This window comes from Propithecus coquereli, unplaced genomic scaffold, assembly GCF_000956105.1.
Source record: "Propithecus coquereli isolate 6110/MARCELLA unplaced genomic scaffold, Pcoq_1.0 Scaffold248, whole genome shotgun sequence".
Taxonomy (NCBI): domain Eukaryota; kingdom Metazoa; phylum Chordata; class Mammalia; order Primates; family Indriidae; genus Propithecus; species Propithecus coquereli.
In genome coordinates this window covers 911,351-934,233 of record NW_012148041.1, presented here as the reverse complement: position 1 = coordinate 934,233, position 22,883 = coordinate 911,351, and the positions used below count along the sequence as shown (strand labels likewise).

General features: G+C 42.1%; 1 protein-coding gene across 1 annotated transcript in view; it reads right to left on the bottom strand.

The window, feature by feature from the left end:
• ANKS1A (ankyrin repeat and sterile alpha motif domain containing 1A) overlaps positions 1 to 22,883 on the bottom strand; it is a 181,682-nt gene that overhangs the window by 86,660 nt on the left and 72,139 nt on the right. The window contains exons 3-10 of the mRNA XM_012646626.1: positions 21,092 to 21,248; positions 19,115 to 19,177; positions 11,427 to 11,723; positions 10,592 to 10,667; positions 10,204 to 10,305; positions 10,008 to 10,109; positions 8,469 to 8,665; positions 3,665 to 3,757 (exon numbers count right to left, since the gene is read on the bottom strand). Of these exons, the coding sequence (XP_012502080.1) occupies positions 3,665 to 3,757; positions 8,469 to 8,665; positions 10,008 to 10,109; positions 10,204 to 10,305; positions 10,592 to 10,667; positions 11,427 to 11,723; positions 19,115 to 19,177; positions 21,092 to 21,248 (1,087 nt within the window). The remainder of the gene's footprint in view (positions 1 to 3,664; positions 3,758 to 8,468; positions 8,666 to 10,007; positions 10,110 to 10,203; positions 10,306 to 10,591; positions 10,668 to 11,426; positions 11,724 to 19,114; positions 19,178 to 21,091; positions 21,249 to 22,883) is intronic.

The following is a 22,883-nucleotide window of genomic DNA, read 5'->3' as shown; positions in this document are numbered from 1 at the left end:
GTGCCTGGCTCTTGTGCAGGAAAAAGGAAGCAGAGAATCATCAAATATCAGAGCTGGAAGGGACCCTAACCAGCACAGTCCCAGCTAGAGAGCACCGGGTTCTAGCCCTTTCATTTGCAGATGACGACCCTGCTTCACAGGGAGGTCCAGAGACTTGCCCAGGGTTCCACGAGAGCTTCCCACAGAGCCACCGCCACAAACCTCAACTCCCCTGATTCTGCACCTGATTGGCCTCATTTGTTCTACCTTTCGTTTTTTTCTGCAACCAGTTTAGAACCCTTTCCCTCCTTCAGATGTCTGATGAGAGTCCCCTGCGAATATCCAGACAAGAAGTAGGGTGATCTTTTCTTCTTGGTGCTGGCCCCTACCAGCTATTGGATTAAGAGCTCACAATAAAGCAATAAACTGCTTTTCTTTGAGCCGTCCCAGCTCCCACTTAGGAAGCCCTATGTCATAGTGAGTATGGCAATAACTGATTTTCAACAGAAAGGATTCTGCTCTTCACTAACTTACTCCTTAATCTTTTTTTCCCCTTTCCTCCAGGGCTGGCAGTAAATCAAAGCCAAAATACATATATTTTTTTCTGCTATGTGGAAAGCAACATTTCTGCTGCAGAGAAAAGCTATGAGCAGTCACCACCTAACTGGGACCAATGGAATGTCCAGTTGGAGTGTGGGCAGCTTTCCGGGAAGAGATACCACAGCAGCTGCAATCTCCATGAACATTTAGCACATCTGAACAGAGACAAGACTGCAGTCAGTCCTGATGCAGCTGGCAGCCCATTCGGTGGGACAAAAACATCTAAATAGCATGTGTGTGTGCACGTGTCTAATTTTTTAAAGCCAGTTTTGTGATCAGGTCATTACCCTAAAAAGCTCTTCTAGAGTCAGGCATGATCCAGCGTCCCCTAAAGGTTTCTGTGGGTCACCTGACAAGGACAAGTCTCAGGAATAGGGATAAAAACTTCGGGGCAGATTGCTTGCTAAATACAAAGCCTAAGTTTGATGAAGCCAGTATCTCCTGAGAGATGAGGTTTAGGGTATTAAAGTTTAGAGAGTATAAGAAAAGATGGTGAAAGACCACAGAGTTAAAAAAAAAAAAAAATCAGTACACTTTTAGAGAAAATCTATCCATTCAAACTATAGCATATAAACAAAATATGCCTGGATCATTAAAAGGATAATGACTCAGGCCATACTACCTCTACATTCATGTACCTATAATCACCAGTAAATAAGCAAATTCAGGGCTCTCACTGTCTTCCAAATACCAACTCTGCCAGTCCAACTGATCCAGAATTCCAGGCTATTCAGAAGCAAGTTCTAGAAAATGTATCTCAGACAGATTCTCCCATCTAGAAGAGTAATACAGAGATTTCTTCCTCCACCTCCACCCCCACCTCTTGACACTGTGTTATTGCCAAATTGTACGCTTTAGAAAGTCTTGGGAGAATACGAAGTCCTGAGTACAATTCAGTACTTCTTTAAGAGCCTTGCCCCTATCCTTGGGCACTAGGAATTTTAATTCAAGTCCTTGTTAAAGAGGCAGCACAAGGCATTCACAGAGACACAGCCCTAACTGAATATGCTTCATATTACTAAGTTTTTCCTTGTAAAAAAGGGAGTAATGAAGCAAACTTCTATTTATATAAAAAGGTATAGGGGGCCGGGCGCGGTGGCTCACGCCTGTAATCCTAGCACTCTGGGAGGCCAAGGCGGGCGGATCGTTTTAGCTCAGGAGTTCGAGACCAGCCTGAGCAAGAGCGAGACCCTGTCTCTACCAAAAATAGAAGAAATTAATTGGACAGCTAAAAATATATATAGAAAAAATTAGCCGGGCATGGTGGCACATGCCTGTAGTCCCAGCTATTCGGGAGGCTGAGGCAGGAGGATCGCTTGAGCCCAGGAGTCTGAGGTTGCTGTGAGCTAGGCTGATGCCACGGCACTCTAGCCCGGGCAACACAGTGAGACTCCGTCTCAAAAAAAAAAAAAAAAAAAGGTATAGGGATTTACTACATGCACTTGTATCTACTGAAATGTATTATTACTCACAGGTAATAATAAGAGGCTGCAATTCTAGAGACCCTCAGTTGAGACAATGATAATAAGTATTTATAATTAAGGGATAGAAATAAATAAGGACAGAATTTGTACCTAGCACAGACATCTTCCCCGATCTCCAACACTGACTTTTACATTTTAAAAACAGCTTCCACATATTTATACATTTTGTTAAACTAAAGCTGTCCTTCTGGTTCCACTGTGCTTATATTGAGTAAAAGAACCTGTCTTGATGGTCCATGGCAATACTGTAAAAAATTATTAACTATGACTTCTAGGGATAAAGTGATAAGACTTAATTAACTGGTTTATATCAGCAGATTTTTAAATTAGAGAACAATAGGTCATTGAATGAGCTACAAAATGACTATTAAAATTATATAATTTTTTAAAATTTTTTATTTATTTTTTTTGAGACAGAGTCTTGCTCTGTTGCCCGGGCTGGAATGCCATGGTGTCAGCCTAGCTCACAGCAACCTCAAACTCCTGGGCTCAAGCGATCCTTGTGCCTCAGCCTCCCAAGTAGCTGGGGCTACAGGCAGGCACCGCCATGCCCGGCTAATTTTTTCTACATATTTTTAGTTGTCCAGCTAATTTCTTTCTGTTTTTAGTAGAGACGGGGGTCTCGCTCTTGCTCAGGCTGGTCTTGAACTCCTGAGCTCAAACGATCCACCCGCCTCGGCCTCCCAGAGTGCTAGAATTACAGGCGTGAGCCACCGTGCCCGGCCTTATATAATATTTTGAATAAATACTCCATAAATATATTCTCTGAACAGCAGGAAGTGTTAAAAGAGCATTTTGAAGACAAAAGATCAAGGAAAACAATTTTCTTCACACACTTAAGTGATTGAGTTCTTTGCCCCATGATAACATTTCTTTTTTAAAAGGTAGACTACTCTTTTCAAATAACCTTCTTGAATCTTCCTGCCTGCCCATCCCATACAATTCCTGTTTCTTTTCTAATTGAGTCTTCATGACTCAATCCACATTTGCTCTGGTATAGAGTCTTCCTGTGAAATGAGCAGGGAAAATGCAAAAACAAAACTAAGACGTTTGGGGCAGAACCACCAAAACCTGCTAATGCGGCACAGTCTAGAGAAGAGTGATTGGGGAGACTCTGTATCTTGAATCAAGAAACAATACAGGTAGCGTGGGCTTGGTGGCACACGCTTGTAATCTCAGCTATTCAGGAGGCTGAGGCCGAGGATCTCTTGAGGCCAGGAACTCAAGGCCAGCCTGGGTAACATAGCAAGAATCTGTCTCAAAAAACGAAAAACAAACAAACAAAAAAAGACAACATAGGCATAAAAGCAAAAAGTGAGACTGCTCAGCTCATTGGAGCCAGGAGAAAATGTGCATGTTTCGCTTTCCATGTAGTATGGTAGATCAATAATTGGCCTGTCTGCTAGAGACCTATATTAAAATTCTTTGTTTAGTATTTGAGTTTGAAGGTCTTGTTCCAGATTACTGGTACACACAATACAAATTTACAATCCAAAGAGGTGATAAGAAAATGAGAAAGCAAAGTCTTCTTTTAGCACACATTAATGCACTTTCCAACAAACTCAAATTTCAGTGATAGGAATAAATCCTCAACCCTCTACCTCAGAAGCTGTCAAGGGAAAATATTTCTTATCTATTCGGTCTTCCTCCTCTTCATCGGGTGGTGGCTTTGCTGGAGGTGGTGGACGTTCCCTCTGCAGAAGAGAAAAAAATAAATATTTCTACTATCTCTTTTTTCAAGCATCTAACTTTTTGGCTTACCCTTATCTTAGCCCTTGGAAATGAAAAGAACAATGTAAAGAACTCCCCTGAGATACTAAAGTCAAAGTTTACTCTCTGAACAGATGGAGAACTCTGCACACAAACACAATTCAATTAGCATGCTCCATGGTTTTTGATGTCTGCAGCAGAGATCATAAACACCTCTTTCACATCCTAGACCACAGTGAGAAATGCCAGCACTGAAAACATATAACTGCCTTATTAAAAAATGTCCTTCACAAATACATAAAACTTTAGTATAGGAAAATCAGCAGCTCAATGTTCAGTAAACTCTAAAAGGAGAAAACACAAGATCAAAAGAATCAACTTGTGAAATATTTCTAACAAACCAAAGGTATTGAGGAAATAATGAGGAAAGTAATCAAGGACAAAAACATCAATTCCTGGTCAAACTTTAATGCTCTGATACAGGTCTATCCCCATTTATTAGCAAAAAGCTCAAAACTGATCTCTTATCCTTGGTTGTCTCCTTCAATAATAAGTATTATATATTATTAGTATACAAAAATCCTATTTTATCTAAGCCTACTTTAAAAAGGAACATTTCAGTTGTCTGCCCTCGAGCAGAGACTGGCAAATTTTTTCTTAAAAGGCCACACAGTATTTTTTTTTATTTCAATACTTTACAGGGGTACACACGTTTTGGTTACATAATTTGCTTTTGTATGGTTTGAGCCAAAGTTCTAAGTGTGCTCTTCATCCAGTTAGTGTGCACTGTACCCGTTAGGTGTGAATTTACCCATCCCCACCTCCCCTCTCCCACCTACTTGATTTCCCTTGAGTTTTACTTCCATATGTGCACTTAAGTGTTGATCAATTAGTTCCAATTTAGTATTGAGTACACATGGTGTTTGTTTTTCCATTCTTGCCATACTTCACTAAGAAGCATCATCTCCAGTTCCAACTAGGTTATTATAAAAGATATTAGATCACCATTTTTTTTTTATAGCTGAGTAGTACTCTGTGGTATACATATACCACATTTTATTAATTTACTCATGTATTGATGGGCACTTGGGTTGTTTCCATATCTTTGTGATTGTGAATTGTGCTGCTATAAACATTTGAGTGCAAGTGTCTTTTTTATAAAATGTCTTTTTTCCTCTGGGTAAATACCTAGCAGTGGGATTTCTGGATCAAACGGTAGATCTACTTTTCTTTGAGGTATCTCCATGCTACTTTACATAGAGGTTGTACTAGTTTGCAGTTCCACCAACAGTGTGTAAGTGTACTTTCTCTGCATCCTCACCAGCATCTATTGTTTTAGGACTTTTTTATAGAAGCCATTCTCATTGGAATTAGGTGATATCTCGTTGTGGTTTTGATTTGCATTTCCTTGATGATTAAAAACGTTGAGTATTTTTTCATGTGTTTGTTGGCCATTAGTCTATCTTCTTTTGGAAAGTTGCGTTCATGTCTTTTGCCCACTTTTTAATGTGGTTGTTTGATTTTTTTCTTGCTGATTTGCTTGAGTTCTTTGTTCTGGTTATCAGCCCTTTATCGGATATATAGCATGCAAATATTTTCTCCCATTCTGTAGGTTGTCTATTTGCTCTACTGATTGTGTCAAAAAAGGCCACATAGTAAATATTTCAGGCTTTGCAGTCAACTTTGCCATTGTAGTACAAAACTAGCCACAGATAATACGTAAATGAATGAGTGTGGCTATGTTTAAAAAAAAAACAAACTTTATTTATAAAAAGAGGTAGAGGCTCCTGACTATAGTTTGCCAGCCCCTGCCCTAGAGCAAGAAACTCACTGAAAAGGAGACACCGGACTCGTTACTAATAGATCACAGGCAAACAATTTCAGGAATACACAGAATGATCTTGGAGAAGGAAACCTGCTAAAAGCTGAAGAGAGCTTTGCCATTACACCTGCAGAACCTTTAGCATCATTTATATTCAAAGCCCTGGTCATGCTTGATAATCAGTGTTCCTGCCAAAGGGAGTAGGGCCCAGAAACAGAAGGTGGTCTGTAGGTTCATTCCCTGGCTTGTAGGTTAGTTTACCACGCTGCTAAAACAGGAGTATTTCAGAAAGCCAGGGCAGAGGTGAATGCTGAGTTATGCAAGAGCCCAGGGAAATCTACAAGGAAAGATGTTTCAGGAGCTACTAGAGTTAGCATTTTAGCATCCATGATTTCTCTCTTAAAACATGCTTCACTGTTCAGTATTCTATCTTGATAAGTTGGTCATTCCCATAGTCCCTGGAACTGGGTGGATGCCCAATGGCAACAGCTTTAAAACAGATTTGTAAGTTCAAGCCAAAGAAAACTATTTATATCAGATTTCCCACTAAGTTCCACTTTCCCCACCCTTCTTTGCTTTGGAAGTGCAGGAACCTGGTCCCAGTGTTACCTTGTAAGGAAGGGAACAGCAAAAGGAGCAGGCTCATATCTTTCACCAGTAAGCCAACCTTAGGAACACAGTAGCTGAAGAAAAACAAAATCAACCACAACAACAAAAAAAGACCCATTCTAGGAACTTTCTCAAGGCTAAGAAGGCCTAGAAAGAACAATATGAAAGCCTTTTATGGAAGAAGTGATCACCAGGGACACTGGCAGCAAACAGAAGTACCCATGAACCTCTTTTTTTCTAGTGTGAAAACTTTGGATTAGGGGCCTGGAAGTACAGAGCTGATTTAGAAACACTATCCACTATGTTTACTAAGATGTAGAACAGCCCCTTGGCCATAGTTAACTACCAAGGACTGGGAAGACAGCACAGCCACAACACACACAAGTAAAAATGGCAAAGTATGCACCGCAATACGCATCCGTTTCTACTTAGCAAGACCATAGGAGGCTGATTCCTAGAGTGGGATGGAACAAAAAGACTTGTGTATATCAATCACAGGACCTCGGTTATTCTCAGCAACCTAAGGTGCTTTTCGCAAAGGCTCCAGCTCCCTCTAACGGACATCACCTGTAAATACCCATTAAAGCAAAGTCTTCCTCCACAGCTGGATTTGCCTAAATCATTTGTGCCTAACAGTGAAAGAAGTGACAAAAATTAGCTCTGTCTATAGATCACTATGCTAGTGGTGCTCGGCATAGGTACTTGCTTTCACTATTCACGAGGAGTTTTGTCACAGTGCTGGATAAGACCCATCTGGTGGGTAGACTGTGGGCCTTTCCAAGATCCATACTAAAATGTTGGGACCATTTTAGGGCAGAGCAGGGTAGGGTAAGGAGCCTAACAAAAAAGAACACTCCAAGAATCATTAGCCACTCTCCAGGCACAACTAAAAAGACCAAGGATTACCTAACAGCCAAAAGATCATCACAATGGTCACAAGCCAGATTCAGACGAAAAAGGAAAGGCCAGCCTCTCCAGGAAGAAATAACATATACTGAAAATATGTCCCAAGATGGGGTCAGCACTGGTATTCTGTCAGAGAAATGGCCAGTTTAGCTAAGGGGCAGTGCATAAAACCTCAAATTATTGTGCCTGGCACTGCAGGAAGGAAGGTCAGTGGGATCAGTGATTCCGGTCTAGACTCACAGCATAACTCTGGGGATGAAGTGAGGGTAGGAGTCTTGAGGACAATTTATAAGACTGGAAGTTAAAGCAAGTACAGATGGTACTTATGACTTATGAAGGTTTGACTTACAATTTTTCAACTTTACAATGGTGCAAAAGTGATACACATTCCATACTTTCAGTGTCCATAACAACCATTCTTGTTTTTCACTTTCAGTATAGTATTCAATAAAACATATGAGACAGCTAATACTTTATTATAAAATAGGCTTTGTGTTAGACAGTTTTGCCCAAGGCTAATGTAAGTGTTTTGAGCACATTTAAGGTAGGCAAGGCTAAGCTATGATGTTCAGTAGGTGAGGTGCATTAAATGCATTTTTTTCCTGGTATGATTTGAACCTGCATCTCTGGCATTAAACACATTTTTGACTTACGATATTTCTAACTTAATGATGGGTTTACTGGGATGTAATCCCATCGTAAGGTGAGGAGCATCTGTACTAGAGAAAGAAGCAGTAAGACGGGAAGGTGGACCTTGAGAAGGAAAAACTCAGAGTTGTTCTCATCCTATTAGCTCAATGGCCAGAGGCATTATAATTGGATAAAACTGGAACACCAGAAAGTAATAAATACAGTATCTGCTTAAGCCTTGCTACAACGCTGCTGAATACACAACCTGCCCAAATCCAAACAGAGAATTCCTCGAGGGCAAATGGAAGGTGAGCATGTACTTGGAGCAGACAGGAAATCATTTTAGTGAGCGTCTTTTACTGTATGCTTCTGCTTTCCAGAGAGAAAACAGATGATACATAGCAAAGATCTCAAAGGCAAAAGCAGCACTAAGGCTAAATAGAAATAAAATGCTTTAATTTGCTCTAAGGCCGATGGAGTAATGGAAAGATGCAAACTGGTTATACTGAAATTGGGAAAACCAAAACTGTACCTCAACGTGGTCTGTGTAGTCTTACCACACTAAGCGAGAGTGACACGGCAGAGCCCAGCGAGAAAGAGCAGAAGGAGCTGGCTCCAGGCCTCTGACACAGGAGCAGCACCAGGGCCACACTGCTCTCCCTAGTCCCCCCACGGCACAGGCACCAGCCAGCACAGCCCCCAGGAGGTTCAGGGCCCGGGCCACATACAGGCCTCACTCCAGCAGTTCTCACTCCTGCTGCCTCGGCCTCCTTGTTCACAGAGTCTCGGTCAGACGATCGCCCGCTGGCCATGCTGTCTAACGAATGGCAGGAGACAGCGTTGTACAGCACCTCGTAGGGACCCTCCTCTTCAGCATTTGTGTCAAAATCAGTAATCAGTTCGGTCACTGCTTTCTCCACATCACCTGAAAGGGAGGTTGGAGGGCAAGAGAGACAATAAAAGGGGAGCACAATCTCAGGTGCCAACCACCGCAGTGGCCCAAAGCCTCTTCCACCACCTGAATTCTAACACTGCCCCAGAGCAGGAAAATGATTATTTTCCCCCATGGACAGGGAGAAAGAGTTTTAGCTGTTCTTTGTACCCTGAGATCTGAACGGATTTTTCTCTAATTCAAAACGGAAAACCCTATAAGGGATACCTCCCAAGACCTCAAAATCCCCAAATACCTCAACACCATGATAGCATAGACTTAACCCATAAAATGCAATAACATATAACTGGAAAACTTAAGCAATCCTTCGAATTCTTTAATGCGAGCCTCCACGTGCTCAAGCACAATGGAAGACAGCACAGCCTTTCCGAGACGGAGGCGCCATGCAGCTGTCAGCTTCCCTTGCTAGTAACTGACAGCCTCGGAGATCCAGCTAACACCTGGGATCCAAACTGGTGGCTGTGCGAAATTACTAATTGTTGGAGACCAGGCATCTCTAGGTCACTTTGAAATAGTCAAAATCATAAATGTAAAATCCTTGAAAGCTAGGAGTTTAGTGAACTACTAATCCCATTACTAGCAGATTATTACATCAAGAAAAAGAGGGCTTGAGGGGGAAACAAGGAATCCACAACAAAGACAGGCTGGGCACACTTCAGCCCTTATATCTCTGCACTCCTCTGGAAAATCCCTTTCCCTTTTTCATTTTTAGCTTTGTTCTGTTTTTCCAGCCTTCTTTATTGTGATTTATAGTTGGGGAAAAGTGTCAGTCAGTCTGTCTTTGTCATTCATTATACCAAGGACCCAAAAGGCTGCTCAATAAATCTATTAATAAAAAGGTGGATACTGACTAATGACAGATAGGCTGGACTGCCTATATCTGCATACAGATCACATTTGTTTGCCAAATGACACACTACCAAAATCTACCATACACACCAACCAGATGACATTCATTTAATATTTACTGTGGGTCAATTACGCACAAAGCACTACAGTGTATTGGAGAAAGGTTTCACAGAGATCTGAATTCACCTTGAGATGATTCTCTCTACTATGCATCCCAGGATAGATCTCATAGAGCCAACTGTAAAAGTGGAGAATAAAATAAAGCAGGAAAGAAGAGGCCCACAGGGAAAGGCCTAAGCCACGTCCAGTAAAACTTCACATAGTAGTGGGAAAAACGTAAACTGAAGATAAACTTAAGTACTCACAACCCCCTAAATTATTTAAATTGAGATTTTTCCATTCTGCCCAAGAATGTTCAGCTCTTTTCAAGCGGAGCACCCTCTACTGGCAGAGAGGAGTTCCTTACCCTGAGACTTCTGTGATGTGGAGTCCATACTGGAGATGGGAGGTGGCTGGGGTGTGGGAGTTTTGTCCACCTCTTTTGCACTTCTTTTTCCAGTCATATGATCTACATGGAAAAATTTTTTTAAAAGCTGCACCAAATAAAAATGCCTAGGTTTGGTTAGTGTGTCCCCTGGTCACCCAGAGAGATGGGCTGATACCTTCAATTAGTGCTGCTATCTGCTGGCTCTTTTGAGAAGGCAGCTCCCGGACAGTGTCTAAAGCAGTCAGTCCACGGTTATCTTTTATGTTGACATCAATTCCTAGAAAGGCACACCAGGTGGACCAGGGGAGTAAGCATTTCAAGCCAGCCACAAAGAAGGTCAAATTCAAGGACACCTAAGGCTCCCGGCAGCATGACCAACATTTTTCATCCAAAGCCATTTAATCCAGCTATTCAAGAACAATTGACACATTTGTAATCAACCAGTGGAGACACACATGTTGGGTTCAAAATGCAGCCAGCAAAAAACCTCCCCTGGAGAGGTTAGGGAGAAACAATCCCAACCCTGGCATGCTGTGTAGACAAGAGCGCTGCCGACCTCTCACCTGCAGCCAGCAGGATTTGCACCACATCGGTCTTGCCAAACAAAGCAGCCTCATGCAAAGCACTGCCCATCTCCGTCTGGAAAGCAAACGAGAGCGCAGAGCAGGATGTCATCAGAACAGTTTGGTGTGGCTTCACAAGACAAACGGGACAGAGACGAGAAGGCACACAAAATAAAATAAACCACACAAAGCCCTCTATCATTATCTTTCCAACTTTTCTTGTATGGATTTCAAAACCACGACTGTGGCCCACACATCAAGGCTGTGTGTGCCACCAGCAGGCCATATGTGAATCACGACACAGTTACTCCTGGAGCCACCTATTGGTCAGACTCCTCAAACTCTACCTTCCTGGACGGAAGGAGCAATGAGCGGACAAGTACAAGGGAAGAAAAACACCTTCACTTCAAATGCAGTTTGGTCAACGCCAAGCCCAAGGAATCGGTGTTCTGAATGGGGAGGCTATTCAGCTACTGATACTGGTGGCAGTATCAAGTCCGCGAGACCTTGGAGGTGTTAAATGGTGGCAGTGGGAACACACATAAAGGAAGATAATGAAAATTTGCTAATTTTCAGATAGTCCATAAGCACATCTTTTCAGGGTTTAATGACTACATATTACACCCTGAAAAGAAACAAACAAAAAAATAAGACTCACTGGGCGAGTTCATTTGTTTCTAAAGTTTCACATTAAAACTAGTCAACAATGGAAGCATTTGCAACATGATGTGAAACGTGCTGAATAAAGAACACAGCCCAGCAGCACCGTCTTGTGCCTTTGCCAAACTGACTAAGTCCCCTGAAGCCTGGGAGGCGCATCCCCCTGCCCTGCTACCTGGTAGTTGCTGTCCATGCCAGCATCAAGGAGGACCTGGACCACGGCTTTGTGGCCGTTCCTTGCTGCCAGGTGCAGAGGGGTGTGCTTCTTAGTGTTGCAGCTCAAGAGGTTGGGGTGCGCATTGAGGAGCATCTTCACCACCTCCAGTCGCCCATAAAGTGCTGCCAGGTCCAGAGGAGTCTCAAATTTGTTGTTGCGCATGGTAGGGTCCGTCAGCTCCTCTAAAAGCACCTTCACCACCTCCGTGTGGCCATACTGTGCTGCACAATGCAGGGCGGTCTCGTTGTCATTGTTCTAAAGGGTTAACAAGTAGATCACATCAGAAAGGTAACTGACACGCTGGCGCCTGACTGGGACAGCCACGTGTAAAACCACTGAAATTCAAATGAAAAAAATAGCAGCGATACTTGGGAACTAATACGAGTGAGAATCTAGGCGTACTCCCCTACACCGGCCTGACTGTTCCAATCAGCCACATCCTTCCCCAGTAACGGCAAGAGGGGAGCAGTCATCTCCTGAGCACTGGCAGTCCCCTGTGTGCCACGAAGGAAGTGTCTCCAGATTATAAGGAGAGTGAACATTTGGTAGAAGCTCTAGCACAGATGAACACCAATAACATCACTGCCACTGTTGCATTTTAAACTTCAAGTGGTTTTACAACAATTTATACTTATTCAACCCTGTGGTTCTCGTTCTGGATTTGTCAGCTATCCACTGCCTCACACACAAGCTTTTTAAAAAAAGTTTGTCATCTGTGTAGTTTCTTGCATGCAAGTCAATCAGCCAACAATGAAAGTAACAGAGCAGAGCACCAAAAATCACTCTGAGGTATCAGCCAAACAGCCATTTCCAAGGGCGGGAAGCACTCGGGCTCAGTCACAGGGGAAGAGGGGTTCCTGCACTGCACTGCGCCTACGCAGGAGCCTGCACCGATGAAGGTGTGCCGCAGCTACTTCATTAAAACAGCAGCCAGCTCAGGCAAGGGCTTCTCACGTAAGAAAGATGCAATCAGACACTGGAATGTTTTGCGTGAGAGGTGCACAATATTCCAATGTAACACTGTAATCGATCCAAACTCATAACCCATAGTCCTCTAATGCCAATTTTGTTTCAAACTAAAGACAGAATCTGGGATAAAATGGGAGAATTTTTTGCTTTATCAACCATCAGAAGCAAAATGTTAGTCATTCCAATTGTGCTCTTTCTTTTACTACTATTGACAACATATAATTAGAGGAGAAATAAAATTATTTCCATGACCTCTCCCCTTTGAGAAGCACTAATGAAAATAATTCTCCCACAAGATTTGAGATTCCTGAATTTATCCAGGAGGCTTCTGTTACTTTTGGGCAACAAAGCTTAAGAGGGGTTTGTCCATCAAGTCAACACTGTGCACCTTTCACTGGTCAAAAGGTAAAAATTAAATGTTTCTATAATTGCTTTAATTCTATTAATAACATTAAAAGTAACAGGTTAGGAGTTACCCAAACATGCATGCAATTCCATCTGCTTTTGATCTGGCATTTGACTGCATCATTTTTTTCCAGCTATACTAAGTATACCAGAAAGATCCACAGCTGCTGGGAGCAAGGCCCCAAAAGGCCAGAATGATGGCAAAGAAAAATTTAAAAATGAAATAAGGACAGAAAAAGGTGGTAGCAGGAGCCACATGCAAAGATAAATGCACACAGATAAACAGAGATGCAGAGGAAGCTGCATGGTGCTCAAACACAGCTCAAAGAGGGCAGCTGCTGAGAAAGCGCAGATAGCCTTCGCTGGCCAGGAACACGGCCTGGTGGCAACGGCCTCCTGCGACATAGCGGGGCCCCCAGGGGCGAGTCCCACATCAACCTAAAAGTCTGTAGCAAGGGGAAACGCTGGGCAGAAAGCAAGTCCTGAGGTTCCCTGTGCCAAACAAGCCGCATGGACACTCATTTAGAATGTCCACTTCCTATTAAACTATGGCACGAGTCCCCTGAGCAAACTCAGACTTGTCACTGCACTTTCTCATGATGAAAGGACAGCTACATCAACAAAAACTCACGGGATCTTTCTGTAAAGTGATTCTCGGGATGTGTGGCAACCTGAAGAAGTTTAAGAGGATTCTTTGGATTTTACATCTCAAGGTTAGTGTGACAGCAAAGGTCAAGAAAGTCAGCTTATTCGTATTAAAACTCCAATCCAGAAAAACTTCTGTTTACTCAGAAGCAAATACTACTGTCTCTTTTATATCCAAGTTGTCTCCCAAAAACCAGAATAATTTGTCTTGATTTTATAAAAAGTATGCCAGTAGGGTCTGAAGAACTGTAAAACTCTAAACCACTCAGCAAGAAAAAAACCAAAGGGCTTGGCGAGGTGGCTCACACTTATAATCCCATCACTTTGGGAGGCTGAGGCAGGAGGACTACTTGAGGCGAAGAGTTTGAGACCAGCCTGGGCAACATAGCGAGACTTCGTCTCTACAAAAAATAAAAAAAGTTAGCCGGGCGTGGTGGCACACGCCTGTAGTCTCAGCTACTGGGGAGGCTGAGGTGGGAGGATTGCTTGAGCCCAAGAGTTCGAGGTTACCGTGAGCTATAATTGGTGCCACTGCACCCCAGCCTGGGTGACAGAGTGAGACCCTGTCAGAAAGAAAGAAAAGAAAAAGAAAAGTCTTCTCTATTTCTTTTTTGCCAGAATGAAGACAGCTGCCACAAAGCTACCCTGCTAAAGGCCAGGTCTTGATTACTACTGGTAAATTTCCTGCCTTGTGTTAAGAATGGTCTAACCACATCTCTGCGGAGAGCTATACTGATATGCACAGCGTGGCGAGCATCTTACTTAGGTTTCATCTCGCCAGACATAGTCTGGTAACAATAATACTCATTTTATGTCTGTGGTGACCACATCTCTCTACCACTGAACACAGGCCCTCACAATGAGCTCTTTTCTCCTTTGAGCCTGACAACTGTCAGGGCAGAAGCTATCAGTGGTTCTCAAACAAGCTTCATTTGGAATTACATAGAAGATGGGAGCTTAAAAATAACTAGTAGGAGGTCCAACCCCAGATTTGCCAAGGTAGCACCTCAGAGGGTAAGGCCCAGGAGACTATTATGAAGTGTTGATTCATGGACCCACAGGAAAGAGAAGTATTCTAAGGAGAAGCACAGACTCCTCATCGTTTGGAATCTCTCCCTTTCACACCTTCGAAATCATATGATAGGTGCTTACAACACCTCAAGAGTTCCCAGAATCATATTACTGTGAGTGCGGACTGAGGAAGGGGACTGAAATGCAATGCCCAGATTCTCCCTAAAGCCTTTGCACAAATTCTCCATTGCTACCCATCCTGCAACCCACTTACATTTTTCCTTGCTATGGTCAGTCCTTCTAAGGAGGGATCCCTATGTGTATCCCTTAAATCTGGACACTCCACTCAACGAATAAACCCATTATATATATGCATAAATTATGGGCAGTAGAAAACTGTACAGAAACATTTCCATGGCCTTTCTCTTCTTGGAACTATTTCAGGACCATCACCTCCTAGTGCTTAGATTATAGCCCAACTGTACACTTATCCACTGTTGACAGATGCCTAAGTTAGGGACACCTAGCCTACAGCTCTCGACAGCAACAAAGGTATAGATTCTACCATATCATAATTGGAAAGAAAGGAAAAACTGGGTCTACTAAGATTGAGATGACATAGGAGAAAATGAGAATCGAGTCCACTATGTGGAAGAAGAGCTAGACTTACTCTGTAATGCTCTGGAAAGCAGAACTCTGACCAAGAGATGGAAAGTTTAGGAAGACAGATGTCAACCCAACTTAAGAAACTGAAAATCAGTAGAATCCAAAAACAGGCTACCAAGTGGTAATGAGTTTTGTTATCAGGAAAAACAAACAAATGAATAAAATAAGGAATAAATGGCCCACCTTTTGGTCACTACAGGAAAAATATTCCTGCTCTGGGTGGAAAGCTGGCCTAGATCAGTGGTTCTCAAACCAGTTTCATTTCATTATCAAGAATGAGACAAACTGACATCATTTACGTTGTGATATGATGCACTACAAAGGACATAATGTCACTTCTATGGTATTTCTGCCAAAAATGTATAACCCGAGCAAATATTAGACAAAGCTAAACTAAAGGACAGTCTACAAAACAACTAGCCTATGCTCTTAAAAATGTCAATGTCACGAAAGACTAAGAAAGGCTGAGGGAACCGTTCTACATTATGTATGATCCTGGATTGGATCTTGGACCAGGAAAAAAAAATGCTCTAAAAGACATTATTGAGACAATTGGTAAAATTTGAACATGGATTCTATATTAGATAACAATATTGTATCAATGTTGAATTTTCTGGCTGGGCAAGGGGGTTCACACCTGTAATCTTAGCACTCGGGGAGGCTGAGGCGGGACAATCACTTGGGGTCAGGAGTTCGAGACCAGTCTGAGCAAAAGTGAGACACCATCTCTACTAAAATTGGAAAAATTTAGCCAGACGTGGTGGTGCGTGTCCGTAGTCTCAACTACTTCGGAAGCTGATGCAGGAGGATTGCTTGAGCCCAAGAGTTTGAGACTGCAGTGAGCTGTGATGATGCCACTGCACTCCGGCCAGGGCAACAGAGCGAGACAGTATCTCAAAAAAAAAAAAAAAAGTTGTATTTTCTAGATTTCATAATCGTATTGTGGTTTTTATAAGTGAATGTTCTTGTTTTTAGGAGATTTAGGTTGAAGACCTAACTAATACTAAATTGAAGTAATTAGGGTTAAAGAGTTAAAACGTCTGTGACTTAATCTCAATTAGTTCATCATCAGCTACAATAATTACACACACGCGCGCGCGCACGCACACACGCGCGCACGCACACACACACACACACACACACACACACACACACAGAAAGAGAAAAAGCAAATGTAGCAAAATGTTAACGAGTAACAAGAAGGGTATACTGCAGTTCACGGCATTATTCTTATTTTTTTTAAGTTGGAAATTTTTTCAAAATAAAGTTTTTTAAAAGCTTGCCAGGTGATTCTGATGAAATCCGACAAGCTGATTGCATTTGGAGACAATTGATCTAGATAAAACTCCAAGTTCCTTCCCGCTATAAGACTGAATTATTTTTTAAGTGTACAAAAAAATAGATCTTCCCTAATAGTAATTTGACCATTGCGCATTTTATGATATTCATACTAAGTTAAAATTGTTTTAAAAGGGGGAAAATGAACAATTTTCATAGTTTTACCTTAGCTAAGGATGATTCACATTTGGCTGGTTCATGTTGACTTGTTGAAAAATGAAAAGTCCCAAATGTCGAAGAGGAACATCAAAGCTCATGAAAACCACCTATGCTTCCAAAAAAGACATCTTAATCTTTACAGCTGCCTGACGGGGCTTAGCACTCAAAAGCACTTTATCAAAAACAATTCCTAGACACAGCCAGACCAGTGAAAATCCCCTGAGTCAGGACAAAACCTAGGAAGGTTATACTTGAATGAGTTCAAGAAGGGTTTGCATTCTCAGAACCTAGCTTTATCCCTTACCGTAGTTTGCATCATTTGGCCTTTTGGGGTATAGGGAAAAAGGCAAAGGGCAGAATTTCCAAAGACAGAAGAATATTCTTACTATATTTAATCTGCTTTTATGTGTGCAAAATTAAAAGATAGGAAAATGTACTTTCAAGAACCAAAGTCTTGGCCGGGCACGGTGGCTCACACAGCACTCTGGGAGGCTGAGGTGGATCACTTGAGGTCAGGAGTTCAAGACCCGCCTGAGCAAGAGTGAAACTCTGTCTCTACCAAAAATAGAAAAATTTAGCCAGGCGTGATGGCGTGTTCCTGTAGTCCCAGCTACTCGGGGTCGGGTGGGGCTGACACAGGAGGATCGCTTGAGCCCAGGAGTTTGAGGTTGTAGTTAGATATGATGACACCACTACACTCTACCCAGGGTGACAGAGTGAGACTCTGTCTCAAGAAGCAAACAAACAAACAAACCCAAAGTCTTAGCCTTTAATCAAAGCTTTATAAGTTAACTAAACTGGGTGGGAAAATAATCACTTTAAGATCCCTCCCCACAAAAGGAAACCCTATATAGACTAATTCAGCAATGTTTCATTAAGCATCATCCCTAGTAACAAGAATGGATTCCAAAATGCCTTTTCAGAAATACATTATATACACTTTTAAGAATTAGGAATCTCAAATATTACTAGTTACCAGATATTTTTACTTTATGTACATACATTATCTTATTTAAACTCCAAAACAATCCAGCAAGGTGGATGGTGGTACCCTATTTTACAGCAGAGGAAACTGAGGCTCAGAGAAATCAAGTAACTCGCTTAAGTGAACAAAACCATTAAGTGTCAGCCCAGAAGTCTCACTCAGGTCTGACGTGAAAGCCTATAACCTAGAAGTTTTCTGCTCTAACCCTTTACTTGCCTCCCACAAAAAAAAAGACAACTAGGTAAAATTATCTTCCTATTTGGAAGATTAGAAAATAGAATTTAAAGAGTGGACGAAAGCATAGCCAGAAGTGTTCCACCACCTCAGGCCAAATTGCTTCTCCACTATCAAGGCCCAACAGCTGAAGAAAACCTAAAGGCCTGCCTAAGTTCAGCCCACAGGGAGCTTTGTTTGCTAAATCAGTATTTCTCAAAGAAAAGCACAAAGTATCTGCCTTGGGTTTGGAAACACAGAGAAGTGCTTTATGTTTCCCTTCCCTGAGGCAGCTATATTTAGAGCATGTAAAAGGCAGCTAATGTGGATAATGCACTGTCTCAAGCAAACTTGAGATTGTTGACAAAAAGCAAGCTTCATCAGAGTAAAATCTCACATCTGGAGCAGCAGGTGAGAGCACTGAGCAAACAGCGCCACCCAGTTGAGGAGCTTGCTGCTCTGATGTGGCGAGGGCCTGAGGGACAGACAGCCCCAGGCCTATCAGACCACACCTGCCCCGGCTCCACAGGGAGGGAGGCTCAGGGCAAGTGCCCCGCCTGCTCCTGCAACACCATTTCCTACTCGAGGGCCCTTCATGGGCCAAGAGTGATCAAGCAGAGAGAGAAGCTAATAGCTTGGAGAGATTGGACTGCAGCTTTAAAGCATCAGGCAGAAAGGCACAAACTCCAGAAAATGAGAGGGGAGAGGCAAGCAACAGCTTTTAAAAGAATAAAATGGAGTCACTCATTTCCTTTCCCCCATATCTCCACCATTAGCTATTGAAACCTGAAAGAAAATCAGATTCAATTTCAAAAGACATATAGAAAGTAAACTAAAAAAAATTTAATTCCAGGAAGCACAATTTAATCATTTTTTCTGTGCTTATTAAAAAGTAAGCTAATGTGTTTGACATCTTTTAACTGTGTTTTTAAAAATTTAAATGATTTTAAAAATCGTAATAGTAAATTAAGCATATAATATGGTCCCTTCTACTTCCTCATTCCTGCCACTTCAGATATTCCAGAAAAAGCACCCAACCTTTCCCAAATTAGTATGGGTTTTAAATATAAAATCAAAACCCACTGCAGCTGCATTTTCCCATTCCCAGACAAGCCAAAAGCAGATGGGCTGATGCAGGCAGGAGTCAGGGTGATGAGGAAAGCTTGAGTGGACAAGAGTGGAAGCCAGAGAGGGCCAAAGAGGAGGTGCAGCTTGGAGAAATGATGCAGAGAAATCCTGGCAGCAAAGTACACACCTTGGCATTGATATAAGGGTCAAAGGGGCCGTACTTTTTGAATTCTTTGATCTCAAGAGCATTCTACAAAAAGGAGAGGAAAAGAAAATGTGATGATAAAATGGATGAAATACATCAAAGCAATACACAGCCCCGTAGGGGTCCGACACTAGAACTACTTGGATCTGCCTGCTGGACACCTCAAAGGGAGTTAATGGGGAAGACAACCTCCAGGGCACCTCACTCATTACCCCCCTTTAATGCAGGCATCCAACTGGAACCACATTAATTGTTTTTAAATAAATCAACATCATAACCACTACTTAGATCTATTAAGTTCTTCAAGCTACTGCAGACATCTTGCCCAGCCCCTGCCCACCGGATACTCGAAGCACTGGGCTGGTGTCCCACCTATCAACAGATACTCCAGGCAGGTGGCAGCTGTGAGCAGGTTAAGCTAGCACACTCAAGTGGCTCAAAACTCCAAGCAGCTGTGTACCAAGGCAAAAGTGAACAAAGACAGGATTAGAAATGGTTGCTGAAAATTTCTTAAATGAGAAGGACTTTAATGGGTGACCAGTTTTTTCAACATTGAAGACTATTAGTTACAAGCAAACTTCATTTTACATTTCCTCCAGAGAAGAGAAATGACCACTTTAACCAGGAGGAGTAAAATTGCATTTAGATTCCAAAGAGACAATTTTCATTCCCAAATGTTATAAACAAACATCCTCATTAATGATCTTAAATATCTATTGCTCACCTACCCAGAAAATACAGCCCAGAAGGGAGAAGGGAAGCTGATTAACAGCCATGTACACACAATCTCCAAATGGAGAGATTTGGGAGCACTACTTTAATTTTCTCACACCTCAGAATGAAGCTGTCCTTCTCAGAATCAAAGTCATGCTCTTAACAGCTCACTGAGAACTGCATGGGTCTTGCTGACAGATGGACTCGCTAGGATGATTTCCTATTTTTTGAAGAAAAACCTTGATCTAATCCTACAGGTAATTTAACAATCTCCTCTTGGCAAAGTCATTAGGAAAATAGTCTTAAGCTTATTGAGAAAGACCAGCACCTCCCTCAACCAAGTACCTGCTTCGGTTCAGAGCAGAGAGGAAAAAGAATGGCTTGTCACATAAGGAAAGCCCATCTCCTCTCATACTGGCACAGGACCTCCAACCCAAACGACAGGGAGTTATAAGAGGCTTGTCTAAAACCTGCATAATTCAAGTATAATTTTCTCAAAGGAATAAATGTGAAGAAGAGGAGGATTATTCTCAGAGTACCACAATCCATGGCCACCATTATAAGGTTATTTGTGCCCAAATGCTGCCTTTTTTATTTTCTAAGAATTATCTCTTCTTTTTCAAAGGATGTTCACTCTTAAACTAACATCAGAGGACATCATGGAAATGATCTTCATTCCACTGAATCACCTCTGACCTCCACTCACGTGTTTCTGATCTGTGAGTTCATTTCTCAGCACTAGCATACGTACTTCCACTTCTGCAAGTTCTGATGTATGTAAAACAGCATGGTTCTCACGGTACGGACAGTCGCTGGGAAAGGTGCATGGCCATGTCAATGGCATAAGCACAATTTACAATTAAGTAAGCCCACAAGTTTGAAATTGACTATGCAATTTTAAAGGATTTGCATTATTTAAAATTTTGCACATAAAGTGAGTACAATTAGCCCTTCATATCCTTGGGTTTGATATGGTTTGATAAGCAGTTACAAAGAGCCTGCTGTGTATATTTTTATTATAGTACTATTCTAAGTCTGCATGAGTCAAATGCATATAAAATGCATCCTTGCAGTATAACTTGTCCCCAAAACACTAAGAGGAGTAAAACTGCGAAGAGGGGAGTTACAGTTAGGGTATGGAAGAGCTGGTTCCCTGAGATTTCCACCATTGGACTGAGATGGTGATAGGGCTGCCAGGTCTGGCTGCAGCTGAATGGAGGGAGAGAAACCTCCCTTCCTTCCGACCTGTTCGTTGACTCTGGTGTGTGAAGGCCCTTGATGGATGAGCAACCTCACTATCTGGGCATCTCCTTTCCAGGCTGCCAAATGCAGAGGATAACAGCCTTTAGAGTCAGCCACGTTGGTCAGCGCATCGTTCCTCAGAAGAACTTCAACCACGTCCCTAGGAGGCAAAAATCAACCATGAGTTTGCAGAACGCCTAAGTGTTTCTTGCTAACAGCTCTTCACATTTGTATAACACAAAGCCCTTTTACAGATACTATCGCATTTGGCTCCCCCGTCTCCACCTGAGCTCATAGCCCAAGCTTTTCCTTTTATTCCAAGGGCTACTTGTACAGCTGCTGATAGGAAGCTGAACCACCTTCTTTTTTTTTTTTTCCTGCCTAATATGATCTGCAGGAAAGAACCATCTTGAGCCATGCTACCCTGACTCATCACCTCCCTGTTTAGACTTTCTTGATAATCTATTTTCCTCAACTTTGAAAATGTCTGGACTCCTAGTCGAAGCCTTGCAACGTTTCCTTTTTTTGTGTTGTTTAAACAGCATTCAGTAGCATAAAAGTAGTCATACAAGACAAATATCATTATTCACCACATTATTCAGAGCATTTTGCGATGTGGGAGCAGAAAGCAGAGAGGCAAAGCAGAATAAAAGTTGTGTGCAAATGTAAGCCAGACACCCATGGTATCATTTGATACCTCCAGAAAGAGGGACTTGGATTTCCTCTTGGTGATACTTCTAATTTAACATACTTAAGTATATAATCATCCGTATGCACATGGGGTCAAAGAAACTCTCCACTGTAAATACAGACAGATGTGGAGAGGAACTTGGCTGACAAACTATAGTCATTTAAGTTCAAGATCATTTTAATTCAGGTTACCCCACTATTTAAGTGAGGAGGGGTGGCTACAGATTTCTTTTTAGCTTTATCTAAGATGGCTATAGAAACTAATGATACATTCAATGTATGTTAGGAAAGTTTAATGTTGTAGAAAACAACCTCTGCCTCTTTTTGGCCTGTTGGAGTCAATTAGACTGGGCCAAATACTGGACAAGCGATACAGTAAGGTGGCAAGGGCCCTGCTCCTTGCTCAGAAAAATCTAAAATGGTTCAAATAATCCCTCCTTATAAAAACTAAACTCCTACTGCTTATCTCCTCTCATACTTTGTCTTCTTTAACACCCTCTATTTGGTTACACTCTGGTTTTCGTTCTTCAACATCCTGGCAAGGCCACTCCCTGCTCCAGGACCACGCCTGCCCTTCGCGGAGCCACTCGAAGGGCAGCACCCCAGTGGTGCAGGCCTGTGCCTCCTCTCTAACTCCCCCAACACACGCCTGCTCCAGAAAACTCTCCACACAAACCCCACCCAATTCCTAATAACCTCTCTATAGTTAAGATAATCACACAGGCCATTTTACCTATTTTTTCCCTTCAAAAATGGTTCTTGTCTAGAGGGCTAATTTTATGTGCAAAGAATGGTAGGCAAGAATTCAGAGGAAATAAATAACTACTTTAAAAGAAGACAAGTTTCTTATGACCACTCGGTCTACTTTCAGTTTATCTAGGGGTGAGTTATCTAACAGATTCCAGCCCCTTTATGTTCTGGCTGCCCCAAATTTGATCTTCATACTTACATCATTGTGTGGTACTGGAACATTCTAGAGGGGAAAAGAACAAGCAGAAGAAAAGCTAAAACTTAATCTTGGCTAAAGGTGGGGTGGGGAAGGATGTTTAAATTATACACTGGAGAGAGACTCAGGAATTCTGGATGGACTGATTTTAGGTTTGTT